Below are 20,067 nucleotides of genomic sequence, written 5' to 3'. Positions count from 1 at the left end.
AAATTGTGCCTAGGCCTGGTCAACTGGGAACAGTTACTTCTGATTGACACTTTACTCTTTCTTGGTGCTTTTTGCTCAAAAACTTTAAAAATTCAATCTACAATTCCCTTTATCAGATTTTGACATTTTTCTTACTAAATTTGTTCTCTATTTTCAAAAATTGGTTGAGGGATTTTTTAAAATCTGTTTTGACCTTTTAATTGCCTTTGTACTACTAAATGCATGACATACTTGTTCTTAAGTTAACCCTGTTTGCTCTGAGTCACAGTTACCAGGGGTTGAACCCAGGTTTATTTATTGAAGTTGTGTGTTGGGCCTAACATCTAGTTCTGTGTAAAAGGGATGTGATTGAATATGTCTGTGTAGTGAAATAATACCTGTCTAATGTGTACATTGTGGCTGTCTTTTTTGTCCTGAATAAATTTACATAGTTGTTACGTAACCAACACAAAAATAAAATTTGCCACCTTAAGAAATCCTTTACTGTTTATGCCTAAGAACACATCCAACCTGTTCACCATTCTCATCATTTGTCTCCCACAATCATTTATTCATTCCTTATCATGACCTTATGCATTCCACCTAAGTAGAACACATATAGGCTTAAGTTAGGCTCATGGATAAGATGGCATGGCAAAACGAGCTGCATGACTTAGGGAACAGATACAGTTCTGGATAGTAACCCATTAGATTTTTGTCTAAAATACAACAGCATACTAGTTTAGATGGCTGAAATGAAAGTCATCTTGGATGCTGCTAACAGAGACGTTTGCTCACATCACAATCTTTTGGACTTAACTTCCACCTTCACCACTATGGATTTTACTTTTCAACATGGGAGTAATTACTTGGTACGCTGACCCTTCTCTGGTTTGAATCATGCCTAACAGAATGGGAAAGATGGGGAGGATTGGGAGGTTACTTTTCCAAGACAATTTTGTGGATTATGGGGTTCCACAAGCCTTTTGATTGTCATTTCTATTGGATAGCTTCCTTAGACTACTTATGACATTGCTGACATCCAGAGGAATCCATTTTCCCTTAAACTCCAATGACAGATTTAGCTGCTGCTCAGTTGGCTGCAGAAGTGCTTGGGCTTTACCTATTATGAAGACCTATTCCTCGAGCCTTCATATCGCGTGGTGGCACAGTAAGTCTTTTTCACCTGTGGCCACTTAAACATATACTCCCTTTCATTGATAAGGAACAAGACCAGATAGCCATGGATGTACTTATACATGGGAAGCTATGTTATGGAATTCATCTATATTGAAGGCTTGTAGCCTTTTAGAAGGTATGATTATAGGACATTCACAATGTGACAACCTGTCACCCTTTTCGGATTAGAATATATGTAAGCATCACTAAATTGTAAAATATATATGGGAGTATTTTCGCCGAAATATTATGAAGTACTAATATATAATACAATGTGTCAAATCGTTTTGAAAATAAAGATGTGGACGAAGAATACTATTAAATTGAAGAAAACAGTGCAAGTAACAAGTTATGCATTATACTCAGTCAAATATTTAGCATTCTCTGCGTTTAAAAAATACTCACTTGAAGAATTACCCAGTGGCCTTCCTTCGCAGCTTTTTCTAGAGCCTCTTCTGCAACTATTTCTTGACCTTGCCCAAGAGATATATTATGGAATTTTCCAGATTCAATCGTGAAACCAAGTCGCTTGCCTAGAAAGATAGAGTGATTTCAAATGATTTAACTACAAATTACATATTTTATACTACTACTATAATATATATTGCCTGAAAGTTTTACAATTGCTTTATGTGCCTCCATGAAGTAGGTGTGAGAGACAGTTATTCACCACTTTCTCGAATTCCAAATGTGTGGGCACACATTTCTCACCCCCACAATGCCGGGGGGGTTTTCTCTCATTTGCAAAGGTGTATTACTGGTACGAACAAGTGATTACCTTTGCTCTTCTGCCTGCAACATGTATCAACATGGGAATAGTAGCAAATAGGCATTTGGGAAGTGCACTAATTGTGTGCTACTTGAGCCGGTGCACAATATTAACATGGCCCTAAATCCACATTTTAGGAGGAACGATGAAGGGTGCCAAGGACCCTCTCCATTCCACATAGTAAAAAGGTGGAGTTATACACTGCATCCACAAAAAATATTAATATTTGACCCATTCAGGATACTATATAAGACTCAAGAAATTTTTGAGGTTTAGAGCTGTGTGTTCTATTAATTACTATATTTTTCCAAGAAATCTAGATTCATTCACATTTTGAGGTTGAAAACTGGATTATTGGCAATTGTAAACACTGACTAATTCAGATACCTTTTGTTTGCTTTATGAATACAATCATATTATTCACAATATTAGTGTTTCTTTCCCTGTAAGCTGATTTTGTTACTATCAGAAATGCTGGTGTTTGGTCCAATTGTTCTTGCAACATAAGGGCCGGTCTATATTCAGTCTGCTACATGCGCCCCTGAACAGTAGTTTACATGTTTTGTTCAAATAAATATTTGTCTAAAATGTAGATGTGATTAAGTTATGTTTCAATATCTGGAAATTACATTTTCCTTAAAGGTGTGGTAGTTTTTTTTTCTTACAGAAATCCATTGTTGTTTTTATTTGTTCGAACCTATCTGATCTCAAATTCCTACTAAAATAAAATAAACACATTTTTCAATTTGGTTGGACTCCCGTCTCTGCTTGAGCCACTAATAGAACCTGCCACAGCACATATTTTTCTGCAACTATGGGAAGTATGTCAGATAGACTGATCACGATTTGTTCTATGAATGGTTGAGGTGTTTTTTCTTCAAGAATCTTGTCTCCAACTGCCATTATCCCCTTCATTAACCACTTCGTTCCTCTGTTGTTTTTAATACCTCTGGTCAAACCTTGGTCTAGTCCACTACTGAAAAAGATTAACCGTATTACTACCACAAAAACACTGATTTTCCCTGAATAGGATGAGCTATGTTCCTCTACAGATGACTATGTTGTGAAGGAAATCAGGCTGATCCCTACTCCCTGCAGTTCCAGACTCGCCAATCAATAATCATTGGAAAGGTGACTATAGTGGCATATATTTTGCTTTATTTTGAAGAAAATGATGCACACTTCAGAGTGGTGACTTTTGGGGGATTTAATTGCTGACCAGAAGCCTCCTTTTTCCAAGTAGAGTGTGAAAAACAAATATTGAGTACGGGATACAGTCGAGAGAAACGGGCTTAAAATTGCTGTGTGAGCACAGACACTAGGATGTAGCCATAGCCACCGGTCAATATGTGTGAAAAATTATAACATCTCAAGCTATGCTTTTTTCCTCTTAGTGTTTTAAGGTAAAAGTCGGTTAGCCCCTAAGCTGGTAGAGTGGTGTTTTGACCAGGTAAGCAATGGGTTGCGAGCTGTTTATTATTTTTATCTTACTTTAAAATGTACTTTATACGTGCTGGACAGTTCCGAAGATCTAACTGAGTCCTGTTCATTTTAAGAGGAAGAAGGAATTAGATTGTTTAACAAGATTGATTAAGAGAATCTGTGTGATTGTAATAAGTTGCAATGCACTCTGCACTTTACAATGTTGTATCTTGAGCTGCAAGTTAATGGTTAATTCGGAATCTTTTGTCATCCTAATGGATTGCCAATATATTTGGGACTTTGGGTTGTATACCATTTGCTGTTTTTAGCATTTGTAAATTTTAAGTGTTTATATGGCTTAGCCAAAGTTATGTTTTTAGCAGTTCCTTTAGTGCCAAGTGTCTACAGCCTCATTTGTAACTGTTATCTGATTCCTTGGGTGGAAGATATCTGTTTTGTAATTTAAATTAGGTCATTGTTTTCTTGTTCATAGCCATTAATGGTCTTTTTTCAATTATCTTTTTTATTTACTTTTCAAGATCAACTCCCATTGCTGTTGAAATTCTCTTAAAACCAGATAAATTTGCAGATCTGAGAATGATTGAAACAATTAAAGTCATACAAGGGAAAATCTTCAACTAATTTGTATCTGTAAATTTAGGAATACATTGCTGATAATGATCCTGAGTCAATGGCTCGATATGAACATCAAATGAGATTGGAGACATAGTATTTTTGCATCACCCCTCTTAACTGAGAAGATAGACATAAGAAGGAACTTTACAAGTATATCTTTGTACAGTGATTTATGGTATCTATCTTCTCACCTACCAATCCAGTTTGTGCTATACTGCCAAAGTCTGCAAACAGGCTTTTTCCTCATTGACAACCATGACTCTCCAAGGTAGTTTCCAAATTACTGTCAATTCTGATGTCCCCAGAAGCATGTATGTGTGTTTCTAGTGCTGCTACCTGGTTAAGACTGCACATCAATTTTTTGGATCCTGCACTACTATAGGCCTGAAACACAAGCCACAAGCTGCCAGCCATCATGTTTAGGCCAAAGCAAAATCCTTTTGCACTCCTATATAGTTGCAGCACCATAAGTCAGGCCTACCCACACTTTGCATGTCCTCGATTGCACTCTGCACACCCTCTGCCAACTGGTAGATGTCTTCAGCACCCTCAAATATACCCAGGGATAATACAGCCCTGCTCATTGTCAGTCATGACCTGCTTATACTTCACCTCTGTAAACGTAACCATTCCTTGCACACAATTAGTTATTTACTGCTAATTCATAGGCATTCCCTTTTCACTCACTGTAATGTCCTCTTCACTCTGAGCCATGCTGAGTACATTCTCATCAATGACCTTTCTGCAGAGGGTAGATATTTGGACACACCCCTAAAACTGGGGAAACTGTGCAAGGAAGGCAAAAAGTTTAGAAAACATGACCTTCTGATCTAATGCACGCAACCAGTGTCTATAGGTAGTTGTACATTGCCAGCAGCTTGATAATATGAACATCTGCATGAGAATGCATAATTTTTAGTGATTGCATTTCAGTGGCTACAAAGCAGTACAGAGTCATATAATCTCACACTCAAGGTTCTCTCTTCAGCTCAAATAGAAATGCAGCTTACCTGCTGAGCTAACAGCAGTGGCACCGTGCAAAGTCCAACCTTTAATAAAAGCAAAGATCCCCGAGACCACAGCATTTTTTGAACCCAGAATGAACTAATCAAGTGCATGATTTAAAATAATAATTCATAGATGAACATTGTGTGTCAAATAACACAAAACAGTTCACAAAGTTGTAAAATGTTTTTAGTCTTGGAAAAGATCAATACATTTTGAGATGTAAAGTGCTGCAAAAATAACTACCATAACAATGGTTACGCAGTTAGTCTAGGAGGGCAAAATAAAATTTGGGAAAGCCTAGGGAGAGGTATTCCTGAAATGTTTATCGTGTTAGAGCTGTTTAGAGGAAACAGTCTGCAATTACTTTGTTTCACCTTAGGACCCACTGTCTCAGTTCCAGAAAATGCTTAAAGAGCTATAGATCGTGTCACTTTCAGATGCTGGCCGTATAGCAGCCATCTCACAATGTGTCTCATGTTCCATATGCTCCATCTGCAGCTGTTTTAGAATATTTTGCAGTAGAACTACAACCACTTTATAGGCATGTCTGTAAAGCTTCTCATCAGAAGCAGCTTACCAATTTAGTGATTTTCATTAGATTGCTATCAAGCTCATAGATTTCAGCATCATGGAAGACATCAGCACAAATTTGGACTTCAAGTGCCTTATGGAGGTGCAACGCCACACTATAATCAGAATCATGCACAAACATCCTAACCCACTTTTGTTTTCTTTATTGGCATTTAGATTATCATGTACATAGTTACACTGAAAGATATTTGAATATATAGTACATTTGATGCCAGTCAACTAGCCCAAGAACACAAAAGAACAAAAATATACCTTAGAGTAACATGTAGGGAGGAATGGCAGCATCAGTCCATACTACACAGAGTTGAGTCACCAGGTTTATAAGTTTAGGCCCATGGCATATAGGTTGAATCGCCGGCACATGTTGTAGTTCTTAACTACAGTGGGTCAAGGATGCATTCTTTTAATGTGTGAGTGGGAATATGTGTGTTATTGTGGGGAGTTAGCTAGTCATCTGTTTGTCGTCCGGGCAGCAAAGGTGAGCAAGGGGCATCTTGGTTATAGGTGGGTAGCCAGGTGAGGAAGAGGCTCCATATAACACTGGGTCTGGGGGCTATGGGCATCATTTCCCAGAAGGTGGACAATTGCTCCTGACAAAATGTGATATCAATAATCCAAGCGGTGAGTGAGGGAGCACCAGGTATGTCCCATTTCATTGCCACCCTCCGTTTCACCAACTGCAGCAATCGACGGGTTTTGATTTGGGCGTCTTTTACGTACCTGAGTAATCCCAAGAGGGTCATGGGGACCAACTGAATAACCAGGATTTCACTTCTTTTGCTGAAGATTTCTTCCCAGTAGGTAGCAAGAGTGGGACATTCCCAAGCTAAGTGCAGGAAGGGTGCATGTTCAGTGTGCCATCTCCAGCATTTGGTGTCTGCACGCATGCCCAGGTGGTGTAGCTACTGATGTGTTCTGTAGTAGCGGTTAAGAAATTTGAAGTGAATCAGTTTGGGTTTGGAGTTGGGGGACAATAACTCTAGTTGTTTGCAGCTAAAACAGCATTGTTCCTCTGTAATAGGGGGGATGTAACTCTTTGTTCCAACCCTCACGTGCCTTTGATATAATCACCGGGGAGTGTTGTGCCATAGATGTGTACAAACAGGTGATTAGCTTGATCGGTGATAGAGTGGTCAGAATGTGTTCCAGGGCCAGCAGGGTGGGTGTGGGGGCTAGGAAATGTTCTGTGCATTTGTTGGCAAGTGGCCCGTATGTGATGATATAGTGATATGTCCGAGAAGCTGGGAGGTTGTGGGACGATAAATGTATAATCGGGATAGAGTTCAGCATATGTAGATATGCCCAGTCTCCGTGCTCTAGAAGCGCTGCCCCGACCATCTAGTGGAGGCATTTGTGAATTGTTGGATAGAGAAATAGAGGGTGCGAGAAGTATCCCTGCGCCTGATCTAGCGCCTAGCCAGTCCTATGCCTATCTCAAAGTCTCAGTCGTGTCAATGATATTTCGGGCCGTTTTTCTGGCATATATATGGCTACGTCAAGAGGGGTGGGGGCTGCTATGTCTGCCTCGATCGCTCCGTGGAGCTGAAACAGGGTTGGGTGTATCCCATATAGATGAAATTGAGCTTGTGCACAGAAGACATATAGGGGAATGTCAGGCGCACCTAATCCTCCTTGGTTCTGCAGGAGAGTGAGTATCTCCCAAGCAATCCTAGCTTGTCCGCCCACCTATACCAGTGAGATCATCAGTGAGTGCTGTGCGTTGAAAAAGGTTTGGGTGAGTGGGAGAGGAAGATTCACAAAGATAATATATAAGAATTTGGGAAGTACGATCATTTTAGCTATCACAATTCTACCTTACTAAAGATAGTAGGAGTTTTAACCAGGTTTTTATCTTCCCTTCCAGCCAGGTGATAGTAAGCTAATAGTTCGTGCTCCTAAGCTCTTGGGTGCCCTTGCTTAGCCACATCCCTAGATATTTAACTGGGCCATCTGCCCAATTGAGAGGATAGTCAAGTTCAAAAGGCTGGGTACTATCAGTTAGGGTGAAGAGTATGGATTTAGCCCAATTTATCAGGATTCCAGGTATGCCACAGAATTTAGTGATTTCCAGAAAGACAGCAAGAATGTTTTCTTTAGGGTCATTAATATATAACGTTCGCTGCATGGTGTTGTCTAAGTCCTGCTGGAAGATGCTCCATCGCAACAGCGAATAGTAATGAGGAGAGGGGGCAGCCCTGTTTTGATCCGTGAGTGATGGGGGATGTGTTGGAGATCAGGCCATTAGCTCGAAGGCGCTTTAGGCTCCGAGTAGAGTAATTTAATCTGTTCTAGAAATAATGGCTGATACCCAGTCTCATCAGGACTGCAAATAAATATGACCACCCCAGGGAGTCGAAGGCCTTAGTGCGTCTAGAAGGGCAGCCACTGCAGGTGACTGGGGATCTAAATAGTGGAGTACCGCAAAGATTGTGTGCAGTCGATCTTTCGGGTTTAAAACAGATTGATTAGGTCTGGCTATGAGAGGCAGGAGCGGCTGGAGTATGCTAGCGAGTCGTTTGGCATAGATGTTGTTATCGTTGTTGATCAGAGAAAGTGGTCGGTAGGAGTCGCCAAGATTTGGGGCCTTCTCAGGTTAAGTAATGTCAGTATGCCCGCCTCTCGCGTTGTGGGGGGTAGCCTGCCCACCTTTAATGAGTCTTGGTATACCGTCAGTAGATGAGAGCAAGAATTGAGGCATAGCATTTATAAAATGAGGCGAGAAGGCCATCCAGTCCTGGGGCCTTATCATTCGGTAAACTATTAATGACCTGAATGATATCTTCTGTGGTGAAGGGTTCATAAAGATGTGTCCTGTGGGCCCTTCCGAGTCATTACAATTCAATCAAGACTAGATATGTGTGGATTTCTTCAGGTGAGTCAGGCTGGTGAGATGTGTAGAGCATGGAATAGAAGTGTGTAAGGTGGTTTCATATTTCCTGAGGCCCTCCTATGGGCTGCTGGTTCTCATCGAGTAGTTCTGTGATATAAGCTGTGTTACGAGTAGGACTATGAATGGAGGCCAGAGTTTTGCCCGGTTGATCTCCCTCCCTATATCTCCTGGTCTGAGTGCATTTCCTGAGGAATTTGACCTCCCTCTGTGCTTCCTCTTCGTATTCAGAGATTTTATTTCTGAGTGAAGGTAAGTGTTTAGGGTCACTAGTATTGTAATATTGCAACTCTATGTCACGTATATGAGATTCAAGTGTCTTAATCGACTGTCTTAGGGCTTTTAGGTTGCCAGCTTGTCTGGCAATGCACTGGCCTCATATGACTGCCTTAAAAAAGGCTTCCCATAGGGAAGCCGGGAAAGACACCTAACCCTCATTTAGCTTGAAGTATTCGATGATGTCTCCTCTTATCTCTTCCCTGAAATCGGTGTCTAGTAATGGTCAACTAGGTGCCGAGGGGATCAGCAGTCGTAGAAGGCAGGGGGCATGGTTTGGTAATTTTCTGAGTAAATGTTTTACATCTACTGTCCATGTGGCTTTGTCTTTTGCTATCGGCCAAAAGTCGAGATGGGACCAGGTGGTGTTTTGTGTCGTGATACAGGTACCCTCGGTCACCCAGGGATTTCACTGTCTCCAGACATCTACCAGCCCATTGTCACGAATAATTGTATTTAGTGTGGCACCAGCATTGGGACATAGCCTTTGGGGTGCCCCCTTACGGTCCATGGAGTCATCCAAAATGGCACTAAAGTCGCCCTCCCACATAATAGTGCTGCATCCTAGTAGTGTAATGTTTGCCCAAATATCATTGAAAAATTCAGGTTCGTCCGTATTAGGACCATAAACTGCTGCCAGGACCACTCTGATGTTTCCTAGTGTTGGAAATGGCCCTTTCTTCAGGGTTATCCCTAAACTTTTTACTTTTTCCTCCTAGTTTTGCCTGACCTGTTTGTGCTGGTTTTAGGTCTCTGGGCACTTTCCCACTGCCAATCAGTGCTAAAGTGCATATGCTCTCTGTGTAAACTGTGTTATGGATTGGTGTTTCCAAGATTGGGCTATTTGATTTATGTGTCAGTCCCTAGTAAAGTGCACTGCGAGTGCCAGGGCCCTTAAATCAAATGCTGTTGGTGGGCTGCGGCACTGGATTGTGCCACCCACGCAAACAGGCCGTAAAGTGTAACTCTGGACTGCCATTGCTGACCCTTTGTGCAGATTGGGGCTGCCATGTCGACTTGGCAAGTGCACACACTTGCCAGCCACTAAACCTTCCCTTTTCTACATGTTAGTCACCCCTAAGGTAGGCCCAAGGTACCCCTGTGGGCAGGGTGCATTGTATGTGAAAGGTAGGACATGCCCTGGTGTGTGTGGCATGTCCTGATAGTGAATTACAGCCTACTTCGTTTTTCACTATTGCAAGGCTATCTGTTACCCATAGGCCAGACTGGGCAGTTTGATTATGACATCCTATAATCCTAACTGACCCAGGGAACATGGTGGAAATTCGAGTTTAGTATGCCTGAACTCAGAATGATAAAATACATCTTTTAGTGAAGATGGTTTTAACATTCTTTGTTTGAAAAGACCACTTTTAGAAAGTAGGTATTTTCTTACATAACTATCCAGCCTGCCTCTGCTAGCTTGTGTATTGTCTGTCTGGTTTGTGAGTGACAGGGGCTGGGGGAGACTCCAGGAGACATGGTGAGTCAGCACAGGGCTGAATAGACCTATCTGCACATAGATGGGTGAGAGGAGTAGCACCCGGGTCTGAATAGGGCTGCGCCTGCCTTCCACAATGCTGGCTCCACCTCCTGTGGTGTGTCTGATGACCCTGGCCCACACTGACAAAGGAAGAAGGTGCACACTGGCAGAATGCATTCAGAACTGGTTTGAACTAGGTACAGGACCCTCTGCCTTCAGAGGACAAAGGATTTGATGGTATAAATATTGGGGCCCAGACCCCAGAACTTTAGATTACTTCTAAACTAAGGAAACTGCCAGGAAGGAGGACCGGGAATGCTGGAGGAGGAGTACTGCTCCTATGGTGCGTGTTGAGGCGTTGACCTGCAGTGGTTGCTTCTGTCTTGGTTAGGGAAAGGACTGAACTGTGCTTTCATCATCCTGCTGTTAGAGTTTTCTCCAAGGGCTTGAAGTAGAGCTTGCCTCCTGTTGGAAGTCTCAGTGATAGAAAAGACTTCAAAGAACTCTTTTGGATCAAGAAGACTGCCAAGAAGAAGAGCTGTAGAAGCTGTGAGGAGGAACTACCACTTTGCTGTGTTGGCCTGCAGTGGCTGCTTCTGTCTTGGGCAGTGAAAGGACTGGACTGAACTTTCTGCAATCTACTTTTGTGAGTTTCTCCAAGGGCTTGAGCTAGAGCTTGCCCTCTGTTCACGAAGTCTCAGGAACAGCAAAGACTTCAAGCTCAACGCCGTCTACGACGCCGCTGCCGACTCCGTGTCCTGAAGGCACAGCAGAGGGCACCGCCGTGACGCCGCACCATGACCCTGGTCTCAACGACAACGCCTGCTAATGCTGCCACCGAGCCGCTGCTCGCACCACGACATGTGGGCACCGCACTCCACACCTCCTCGCTTCACAACGACGCCTTGGTATCCCCGATGCCGCCGCTCCACGCCGGAATCAACGCCGCTGCTTGCACCGTGGTTCGTGGGCACCGCTCGTAAAGTTACACGATGCACCGCCCTCATCCCACACTGCAGCCTTGGCCTACCAACACCGCTTCCATCAACTCCATTTCATCAGCCGACAACAGCGCTTCTGCATTCCGTCCATCAATTGTGTGTCTTTTACTTTCTCGCCCCAAGTACGCCAGGTATGCCCAGACGTGGGTCCTGGGCTCACTGTGCCACTGGAATCAAGCTATACTGGCTGAAGAGGGGTGAAAACCCGAAACCGGTCCTAGGATGCTTGTTTCTGGTCCAGGGAGGACCTGGCTTAGCAGTTCGGGCTGGACTGTTCCCATGAGGCACAGGGTCAAGACTGATTTGCATATGGCCAGGTCTAAACTGGGGTGGCATGGTGAGCAAAAGAATGATGGATTTAAACCAGATCTCTTGACTGGGGGTGAATGTTTTGATTTGTTCTGCATTCCGTCCATCAATTGTGTCTCTTTTACTTTCTTGCACTAAGTGCGCCAGGTATGCCCAGACGTGGATCCTGGGCTCACTGTGCCACTGGAATCAAGCTATCCTGGCTGAAGAGGGGTGAAACCCCGAAACCGGTCCTAGGATGCTTGTTTCCGGTCCAGGGAGGACCTGGCTTGGCAGTTCGAGCTGGACTGTTCCCATGAGGCACAGGGTCAAGACTGATTTGCATAAGGCCAGGTCTAAACTGCAGTGGCATGATGAGCAAAAGAATGATGGATTTAACCCAGATCTCTTGACTGGGGGTGAATGGTTTGATTTGTTCTGCATTCCGTCCATCAACTGTGTCTCTTTTACTTTCTCGCCCCAAGTGCGCCAGGTATGCCCAGACGTGGGTCCTGGGGTCACTGTTCCATTGGAATCAAGCTATCCTGGCTGAAGAGGGCTGAAACCCCGAAACCGGTCCTAGGATGCTTGTTGCCGGTCCAGGGAGCACCTGGCTTGGCAGTTCGGGCTGGACTGTTCCCATGAGGCACAGGGTCAAGACTGATTTGCATATGGCCAGGTCTAAACTGGGGTGGCATGGTGAGCAAAAGAATGATGGATTCAACCCTGATCTCTCGACTGGGGGTGAATGTTTTGATTTGTTCTGCATTCCGTCCATCAATTGTGTGTCTTTTACTTTCTCCCCTAAGTGCGCCAGGTATGCCCAGACGTGGGTCCTGGGCTCACTGTGCCACTGGAATCAACCTATCCTGGCTGAAGAGGGGTGAAACCCCAAAACCGGTCCTAGGATGCTTGTCTCCGGACCAGGGAGGACCTGGCTTGGCAGTTCTGGCTGGACTGTTCCCATGAGGCATAGGATCTAGACTGATTTGCATATTGCCAGGTCCATCAATTGTGTGTCTTTTACTTTGACGACAGCGCTTCAGCACCGTGACGAGCACCGCCTTCCACTCACACCGCGACCCTGGTCTCACCAACTATGCCATCTGACACCGCTACCGAGCCGCTGCTCGCACCGCACGCCGTACCACTGCACTTTGCACCGCAGCCCCTGAAGCCAGCCGACGCCAGCGCTCCTAACTTCAACAAAGAGGAGTTCGATCTGCAACGCGTGTGACTTCGAGGGCATTGACTACTCCTGCACCGACCTCCAGGACTGACGCCTGCGGACGCCGTGTGTTCGGAAGCTCAACGAGGTCATCGATGGCCTGCATTTCTGAAAGGTACTGTTTGCGGGTCTTCCCGATACCGTAGCTGACCCGCGACGCCACGGTCAGCCAGATCTGTTTAGATTTGTATGCTCACGTCGCTGTGATAGCCCCGGATGGAGCAATCGACATCAAGGAACTGTTTTACAAGCTTATTTTGATAACTGAAGATTTTTAAGTACTGTATTGTGGATTTTTATCGTTTTGGTCTTGTCTTAAGTATATAAAAATATTGGACATTTTTCGAAACTGGTGTGGTGTCCTTTTGTAGTGCTTACACTGTATTACTGTTGGTTATGTGCAAATGCTTTACACACTGCCTCTAAAATAAACTTGGCTGCTCGTGCCAAGCTACCAAGGGGGTGAGCAGGGGTTATTTTAGGAGTGCAACTCCCTTATCCTGACTAAGAAGAAAGGTCCCGATTTGGACAAAGGTGCAAGCCCTTGCCAATTAGAGACCCCCATTTCTAACACCTAGTGATCCCCTCAGAATTATGAAACGCCCCCCAGGGTCATGTTGGTTGTGTATCATGTTCCAAACCAGGCCGCAGCAGACTAGAATGGCCACCCCCTTGGCATAGTTTGAGTAGACTGCAGAGTAAATGTCTCCCCAGTGGTTGTGCTTTAGCGTGGTGACCTACGTGTTGTGCAGGTGAGTTTCTTGGAGAAAACAGATATCTATTTTGTGACGGACCAGGTAGGATTGAATAAGATGGGTTTTCCTATGATCATTTATTCCCCTGATAATCCAAGTTAGGCAGTTGTATGTAGTCCTGTATTAGGGCAGTATGGACTGTCAGGGCCTGCAATTTTGCAGGGGTTATGCACCCTCACCTTTGGTCCTATTTGTGGCGATAAGGAGCATAGAACTCTAGTGTGCCTTGGGATCTGTATGAGCATCTAAGTATCTGTGTTGTTGATGTGACAAGCCTCTCCTTTGAACAACTACTGTAACCCTAGAGAACCATCCCCCACCCACTCCAACCCCCCAATCATTTAGAGTATGCATTTCCCCCTTCCAATCAAGAACCATCTCGGAACACAACAGAAATACAAAGATAAAATAGAATTATGGGAACACTTCCTCGGGGAATGAAGACACCGGCATATGACCCAGCCAGGAGGCAGGGTGGCTGAGAAATAGAGAAAGAGACAAGAGATATTATCATCCTGGTACATAATGGAGTGTTACCAGCGTCCCTCATTGGGAAGTGAATGGAAGTTTTTCAGGGAGTCGTTGCGACTTGCCATTGCCCACCTATTTTTGGAAGCTTCTGGTCAGCTAAGGTATGGTGTCTATTCATTGTCGCTGAGGCCGTTGTCTGTGGGTTGTCACGCAGCAGATGCAGAAGGTTGTTTCCTGAGGTCTCCGATATGCTCAGCGAATTTTAGGGCCGATTTGACATCTGTGAAGTAGTGTGCATTGCTTTCATGAGTGACTTTTAATTTTGCAGAATACAGCAGGGCGTTTGGGACTCCCGCTTGTTGCTGGATGCGCTCAACAGGTATGAAGTCACGCCGAGCTGCTTGGACACTAGCGGCCATCTGTATCAATGTTGGATTTTGCGATTCCATAATAGTGAATTTTACCGATTCGCTATTATGAAATCGGAAAATGCAATGTATGTAGGTTTTGCAATAATAATTGTGCTTCCTATATATTCCTTATTTGCGACTCGCAAATTGAGAGTCACAAATAGGGAATGGCTTCCGATTCATTCCTATGGGCCTAGAGGCCCATAGGAATGAATGAGAATTGCATGCGCAATTTGCGTGTACCCAAGAGGTACTCGCAAATTGCACATTAAATTTCAAGGATGCCAAATGGACACCCTGTTGCACCCCTGGAATGTGCATGTGTGCATATGTGGTGCACATACATGCCTTAAGGGCATGTACGTATGCCACATGGCACCTTGAAAAATGCAAAAAAGTGCATTTTTCATGGAATTTTCATGTTACCACCAACTTGAAGTTGGTGGGAATTTGTGATTCCTTAAAGGCAGGTCGCAATTTTTTTGGGCTTCCTGCATTTCATTTAATGAATCACAAATTGCGATTCCTTAAATGCATTTGCAAAATAGGGAATCACAATTTTTAGGGGAACTGTAAGACAAGGGACTGTAATTCTGACATTAGTCAATATATATATCTAAGGGCAGGCGGAGAATTCTGCTCCCCCAGTGGAGTGTGCAGAGATTTGCCTACTCCGTGTTCCACAAAGAACATTGAGTATAGGGCAAAACTCCACTCCGCAGCGCAGCTGAGATGGCCAGCATCTGCCTCCACTACACCCAAAAAAATGTGGAAACATTTTTGTAAAAAGAAATAAAAACACCGTGACCTGTACTGCGGCATACCTGGGCTGCCGTCGGACGTACATCTTGCAAAAACTGTGCATGCACGCATGTGCGTGCATGCGCAGTTCTCGCAAGACGTCTTGCGAGAAATGTGCATACGCATGCGCAGTTCTTGCAAGATCGACGTCGGTGAGGAGGAGGGCAGCCTGGGGACACCGCAGTACAGGTAAGTGTGTTTTTATTTTTTTCTACATTCATTTGTACATATTTTTTTGGGGGGGGGTGGAGGCGGGGGCTGGCCAACTGGGCTCCGCTGCGGAGTGGAGTTTTGTCCTATACTCCGCGTTCTTCACGGAATGCGGAGTAGGCAAATCTCCGCACACTCTGCTGGGGGAGAAGAATTCTCCGCCCGCCCTTAGATATATATATTGACTAATGTCAGAATTACAGTCCCTTGTCTTTCGGCATGCAATACATAGGGTGATTGTTCTGAGACCCTCCTAAATTTTTCACAGTGGAAAACAAAAAACTCTCAGCATCAAAGATGTTGTGAGTGATAAAAATGAAAAAAGCATAGTGAGAGTTCTTAAATTACAGATTTCTAATATTGATGATAATATATGTATAAAATATGAGGGGTTACCCACAGAAGGGTGCCTTGTGTTGAAATGGAAGAACCCCCTTACAAAAACAGCCAGGTTTTTAGTCTCTTGCAAAGTTTTTCATGGATTACTCCTGATCAAAGGGATGGATAAGAAAATTCTAAAATTTGGAGTTAAATAAGAAAACATTTCAATACTCCTCCCCCCAATCGAGAACATAAATCACAGGAGTTTCAAGGAGACATGCATCTGCAGGTCTTAAAATATGACAGAGACATATTGCCTTAATTTCAACTTTAATATTGCAGCGCCTTGATTATGGAGCACTCTGTGAGCAATCCATATGGACCTAAATTTAGCATTTTCCTTTACAGGTAGCTAATGTAGTGTTTTTTATTTTTCTTTAACAGAAAAAAGCCCAAAATAATTCTTCTAGTTATATTCTGGAGCTAGATTTGAAAGACATTAGAGGCGAGATCATGAGTTCAAAGAAAGATTCAGATATATAAAGTTACAGTAGTTGGACAAGAGATACCATAGTTGCTTGGACCATTGTATGTTGTACCTTCATGGGCAGCAAAGGTAAGACTTTAGAAAGCAGGAGCAAATATTAAAAGCAAGAAGAGGAAGCACCATTAATCAGTTTTTGAAAAGTAAGACCCATGCCCACGCATACTCCAGAAAACTTTGATGCAATGGCAATAGTGCCCAGCTCCAATGGAACCAAACTACCTTAGATTCACAAATTTTCTTATAACCAAACTTTTAAAGAAGTCATTTGCCTGAATACACTTTATCTGGATCACGCTCGATGAATGTGACATGACAGGTCCACCACAACTTGCTAGACTCTGACAGCCAGTTGCTTAAGGGGTACTGTTTCACTGCTATTGCATTAGCTAAGTACATGTTTTCGGTGTTATCACAAAGATGATGTTTAGCTCTATACATAATATCAACATATATATATAAGATATGTTACAGAAAGGAGCTTCAGCCACATATATGGCTAAAGGCCAAATCATAGTTTTAATAGATAATAAGCTTACTGTAAGCATTTTATTAATTCAGTCATCTTTACTTATTTGAAATCACAGATTAAGAAATTTACTAGGACAAATGTTACTTCGCCATAGAAAGCAGGGATGTGAAGAGCTCTGCACAGTCCGGTTCTTCACAAGTGTTCTTGATATATCTAACCCAGCAAACTTGCAAGTAACTGTCAAGACAAAGGCAGTCAAACAGAATTGTATTGATTTATTTTTGTCAGAATTACAGCTGTCCGACAACCAAAGTAATAGGATTATTATTTTGGGGAGGGGAAAGGTTCACTAACTACTTTAATTAATAATCACAACAATTGTCAGGGTAAACTCTCAAAGTCACTAAATTAACCTGAGCTCTGCACCCTGGTAAGTATGGCTTGGAGCAGACAAGTTTAGCTTAAGGCAATGTGTAAAGTATTTATGCTGAACCAAAACAGTCTGCTGGTAGAGGGGCATTTTTGCTCGTGTCTTCTTGAATGACATTGAAGAGATGGGGTCCTACTTGAGGTATATAGGCCTTACAGAATTCGCTGGGGTATCCGTTTGGGCTGGGCGCTCGGTCTGTTTGCAATTCTGATACTGCTATTGTTCGTTCTTCAATGGGTGTATCTATGGCCTTCTGTGTATCATCCAACACAGCTCTTGGTGGTATATCATCGAGAAAGCCCTCGATTAGGGAGATGTGTATAACTTCCTTTGGCTCATATAGTGCCTTATAGAATTTTGAAAAGCTATGTGCTATCTCTGCCGGGTCTGTAAGTGGTTTCCCTGTGTGTTGCATATAGTGGGGGATGGATTGGTGTCGTAGCCTGTCTGCACAGGCGGTGTAGTAGTTTACCGGACATGTCTCCCCATAGGTTATGCTCTGAGATGCTATCATGTGCGCCATACCTCTTCCATCAATTCACTTTGATACTGTTGTTGGGTAAGGTGCAGTTTTCTACTTGTCGTGTGTGGTCCCTTTCTGGTCCCTGTTGCTCCAGCATTATCAGACGGGTTTCTAATTTTGTTAGGTTATGTTTCCGGTGTTTATGTTCTGCTGTGCTATAGCTAATGTCCACCCTACAAATGGTAGGTTTCATGGCCTCTCATAATATTTCTGCAGAGGAGGCTGTTTCTATATTAAGGGTGAGATAGTCTATCAATGCCTTTTGGATGTGGGATCTACAGTCTTGGTTTTGTAAGTGCCAAGGGGAGAGTCTCCACTGGAATGGGTGCCGACATGGGCCCATATAAGATCTGGATCGCAATTGGGGAGTGGTCTGACAGTCCCTGAGGCATAATTGTGGCATCTGATACTTTCTGGAGATAACGGTCTGGAATAAAAATATAGTCTCTCCTAGACAAAGAGTACTTTACTGAAGAGTAGTATGTGTAGCATGTTTCATATGAGTGGTGTACTCTCCAGGTATCGACCCAGCCAACAATATCCATGAAGGATTTAAGCCTCGACTCCCTTGGCTTCTCTACAGCTCCTAAGGGTTGCGGATATATTAATCACATCATTCCAGTCTCCTCCCAGAATTGCAAGGCTCTCGAGAAGTTTTAGATTTAGATAAATGGGGGAGGGGTGTAGAAACTACCAATCACTACATGCTCCCCGTAAATAGTCCCATGAACTAGAATGTACCTCCCTTGTGGGTTGATCCATCGGTGAGAGATTAGGAATGGTATTCAGCGATGTACCAGGATTCCTACCCCTCAGAGCCTGTCTGAATCCGGCATGAAATACCTGTACATAGCCATATCGGGCCAGGCAGGGTGCTTTGGTGCCCATGAGGTGTGTCTCCTGTAACAGTAGCATATCTGTATTTATCCATTTGCCTGGCGGAGTATCACACCTTGCTTAATTTTATCCAGAATGCCCTTACATTCCAGCTTACAATTTGCATTTGACCCAGTGGGACCTGACCCACTTGTGCCGACATTAGTGTGTGATGATAAATAACAGTGTTGCAACTGAGCAGAGGAACATCTTTCTGAAGTGACAGACTTGATGTATTGGGTTAGAACAGCAAACTGAAACCCCATTAAACATTTCTCCCCTCCCTTCCCCCTCCCAATATCTCAAAATGGTTGAAGCATCTGTCACGGATGGAAAATGGTATCAACCCCATTGAGAGTTTGATAAGGTGTCCATCCAATAGAACCCCAAATATCCTTGAATCACAGTATCAATCTGGCCGTCTTTTAAGTCATTTATGTTGTGTAGGAGCTTCCTCTTCGGGGGAATACCCTTGTTCCTCATCACAGATCTTGGAGCGCCAGGTCGACCTGGAGCGATATCTCCATTTGTCCTTCTGTTGTGGTTGCATGTGGCGGGATTCTCCAGATGAGGAGTCCGAGTTGCGGCGCAGTGGGGTGTGTGGCTTAAAATGTCCCACTGCATCCGTCCAGTTAAAGACTGCTTCTTGTGTATCGAAAAATATGGTGCGGAGTTGTACACTACACGCAGTCGAGCAGTGAACTGGAGTGACTATATAATCTTTAGATCCTGGAGGAGCACCTTGGCTGCCTGGAAAGACTGTCGCTGTTGCTGGACCAGTCTATTATAGTCTTGGAAGATCATAATTCATGTTCAAATGCGGGGAAAAGTTCCCTTTTCATCCTTGCATGTTTAAGGATAAGGTTGCGATTATGATAGTTCAAAATGCGAGCAATGATGGGTCGCAGTCTAGCCCCTGTGGGTGGGCGCTGCAGAAGGGCTCTGTGTGCGGGTTCTGTTATGAAACATGGGAGAGGACATCTGCTGGGCTCCATGAAATAAGCCACTCCTTCACAAACTTTTCGGTGTTGTTAACTTTGCAGTTCTCGGGTAAGCCTACAAAGCGGAGATTGTTTCTGCGGGCCTGCCCCTAAGCGTCTTCCACCAGAGTCGCAAGGCATTTGGTTAGTTTTTCTAGGGAGGATACTTTAGCCTTGAGTGTAAATACTGCATCTTCTTCTCCTGAGACCCTGGACTTTGCCTCTGTTAGTCGCTCGACTGCACCACAAAGGTCCTGGCACAGCAGAGTCATCTCTGAGCCCACTGTTCTGATTTGGGCCTCAAGCGCTACTCTTGATTGGCTGATTGCTGCTAATTAGAGCTTCTCTCTGTGCCTGTCGCCTTAGCTCCAGCCCCTGTGTAACAGTCCATAGTGTTCTTCCGGGCAGCACTGCCTGTCACCTTATCTTAAGTCATGATGGCGCTGCATGACTTTGTGTTTCCCCACATATTGAGTTTATGTTAGCCAGCTCTGTGCCCCCGAACTCTCCTCTGGGGTGGGTTAATG

The 20,067-nt window shown here is 43.8% G+C and overlaps 1 protein-coding gene across 1 annotated transcript in view; it reads right to left on the bottom strand.

Moving 5' to 3' along the window:
- The window catches only part of DNAH11 (dynein axonemal heavy chain 11), a 3,007,685-nt gene that overhangs the window by 423,238 nt on the left and 2,564,380 nt on the right, over positions 1–20,067 (bottom strand). Inside the window, exon 73 of the mRNA XM_085631597.1 lies at positions 1,564–1,691. Within this exon, the coding sequence (XP_085487723.1) occupies positions 1,564–1,691 (128 nt within the window). The remainder of the gene's footprint in view (positions 1–1,563; positions 1,692–20,067) is intronic.

Source organism: Triturus cristatus, chromosome 10 (genome assembly GCF_964204655.1).
Source record: "Triturus cristatus chromosome 10, aTriCri1.1, whole genome shotgun sequence".
In the NCBI taxonomy this organism is placed as follows: domain Eukaryota; kingdom Metazoa; phylum Chordata; class Amphibia; order Caudata; family Salamandridae; genus Triturus; species Triturus cristatus.
Note: the sequence above shows the minus strand (reverse complement) of the source record. Positions and strands in the feature narration are given on the sequence as shown.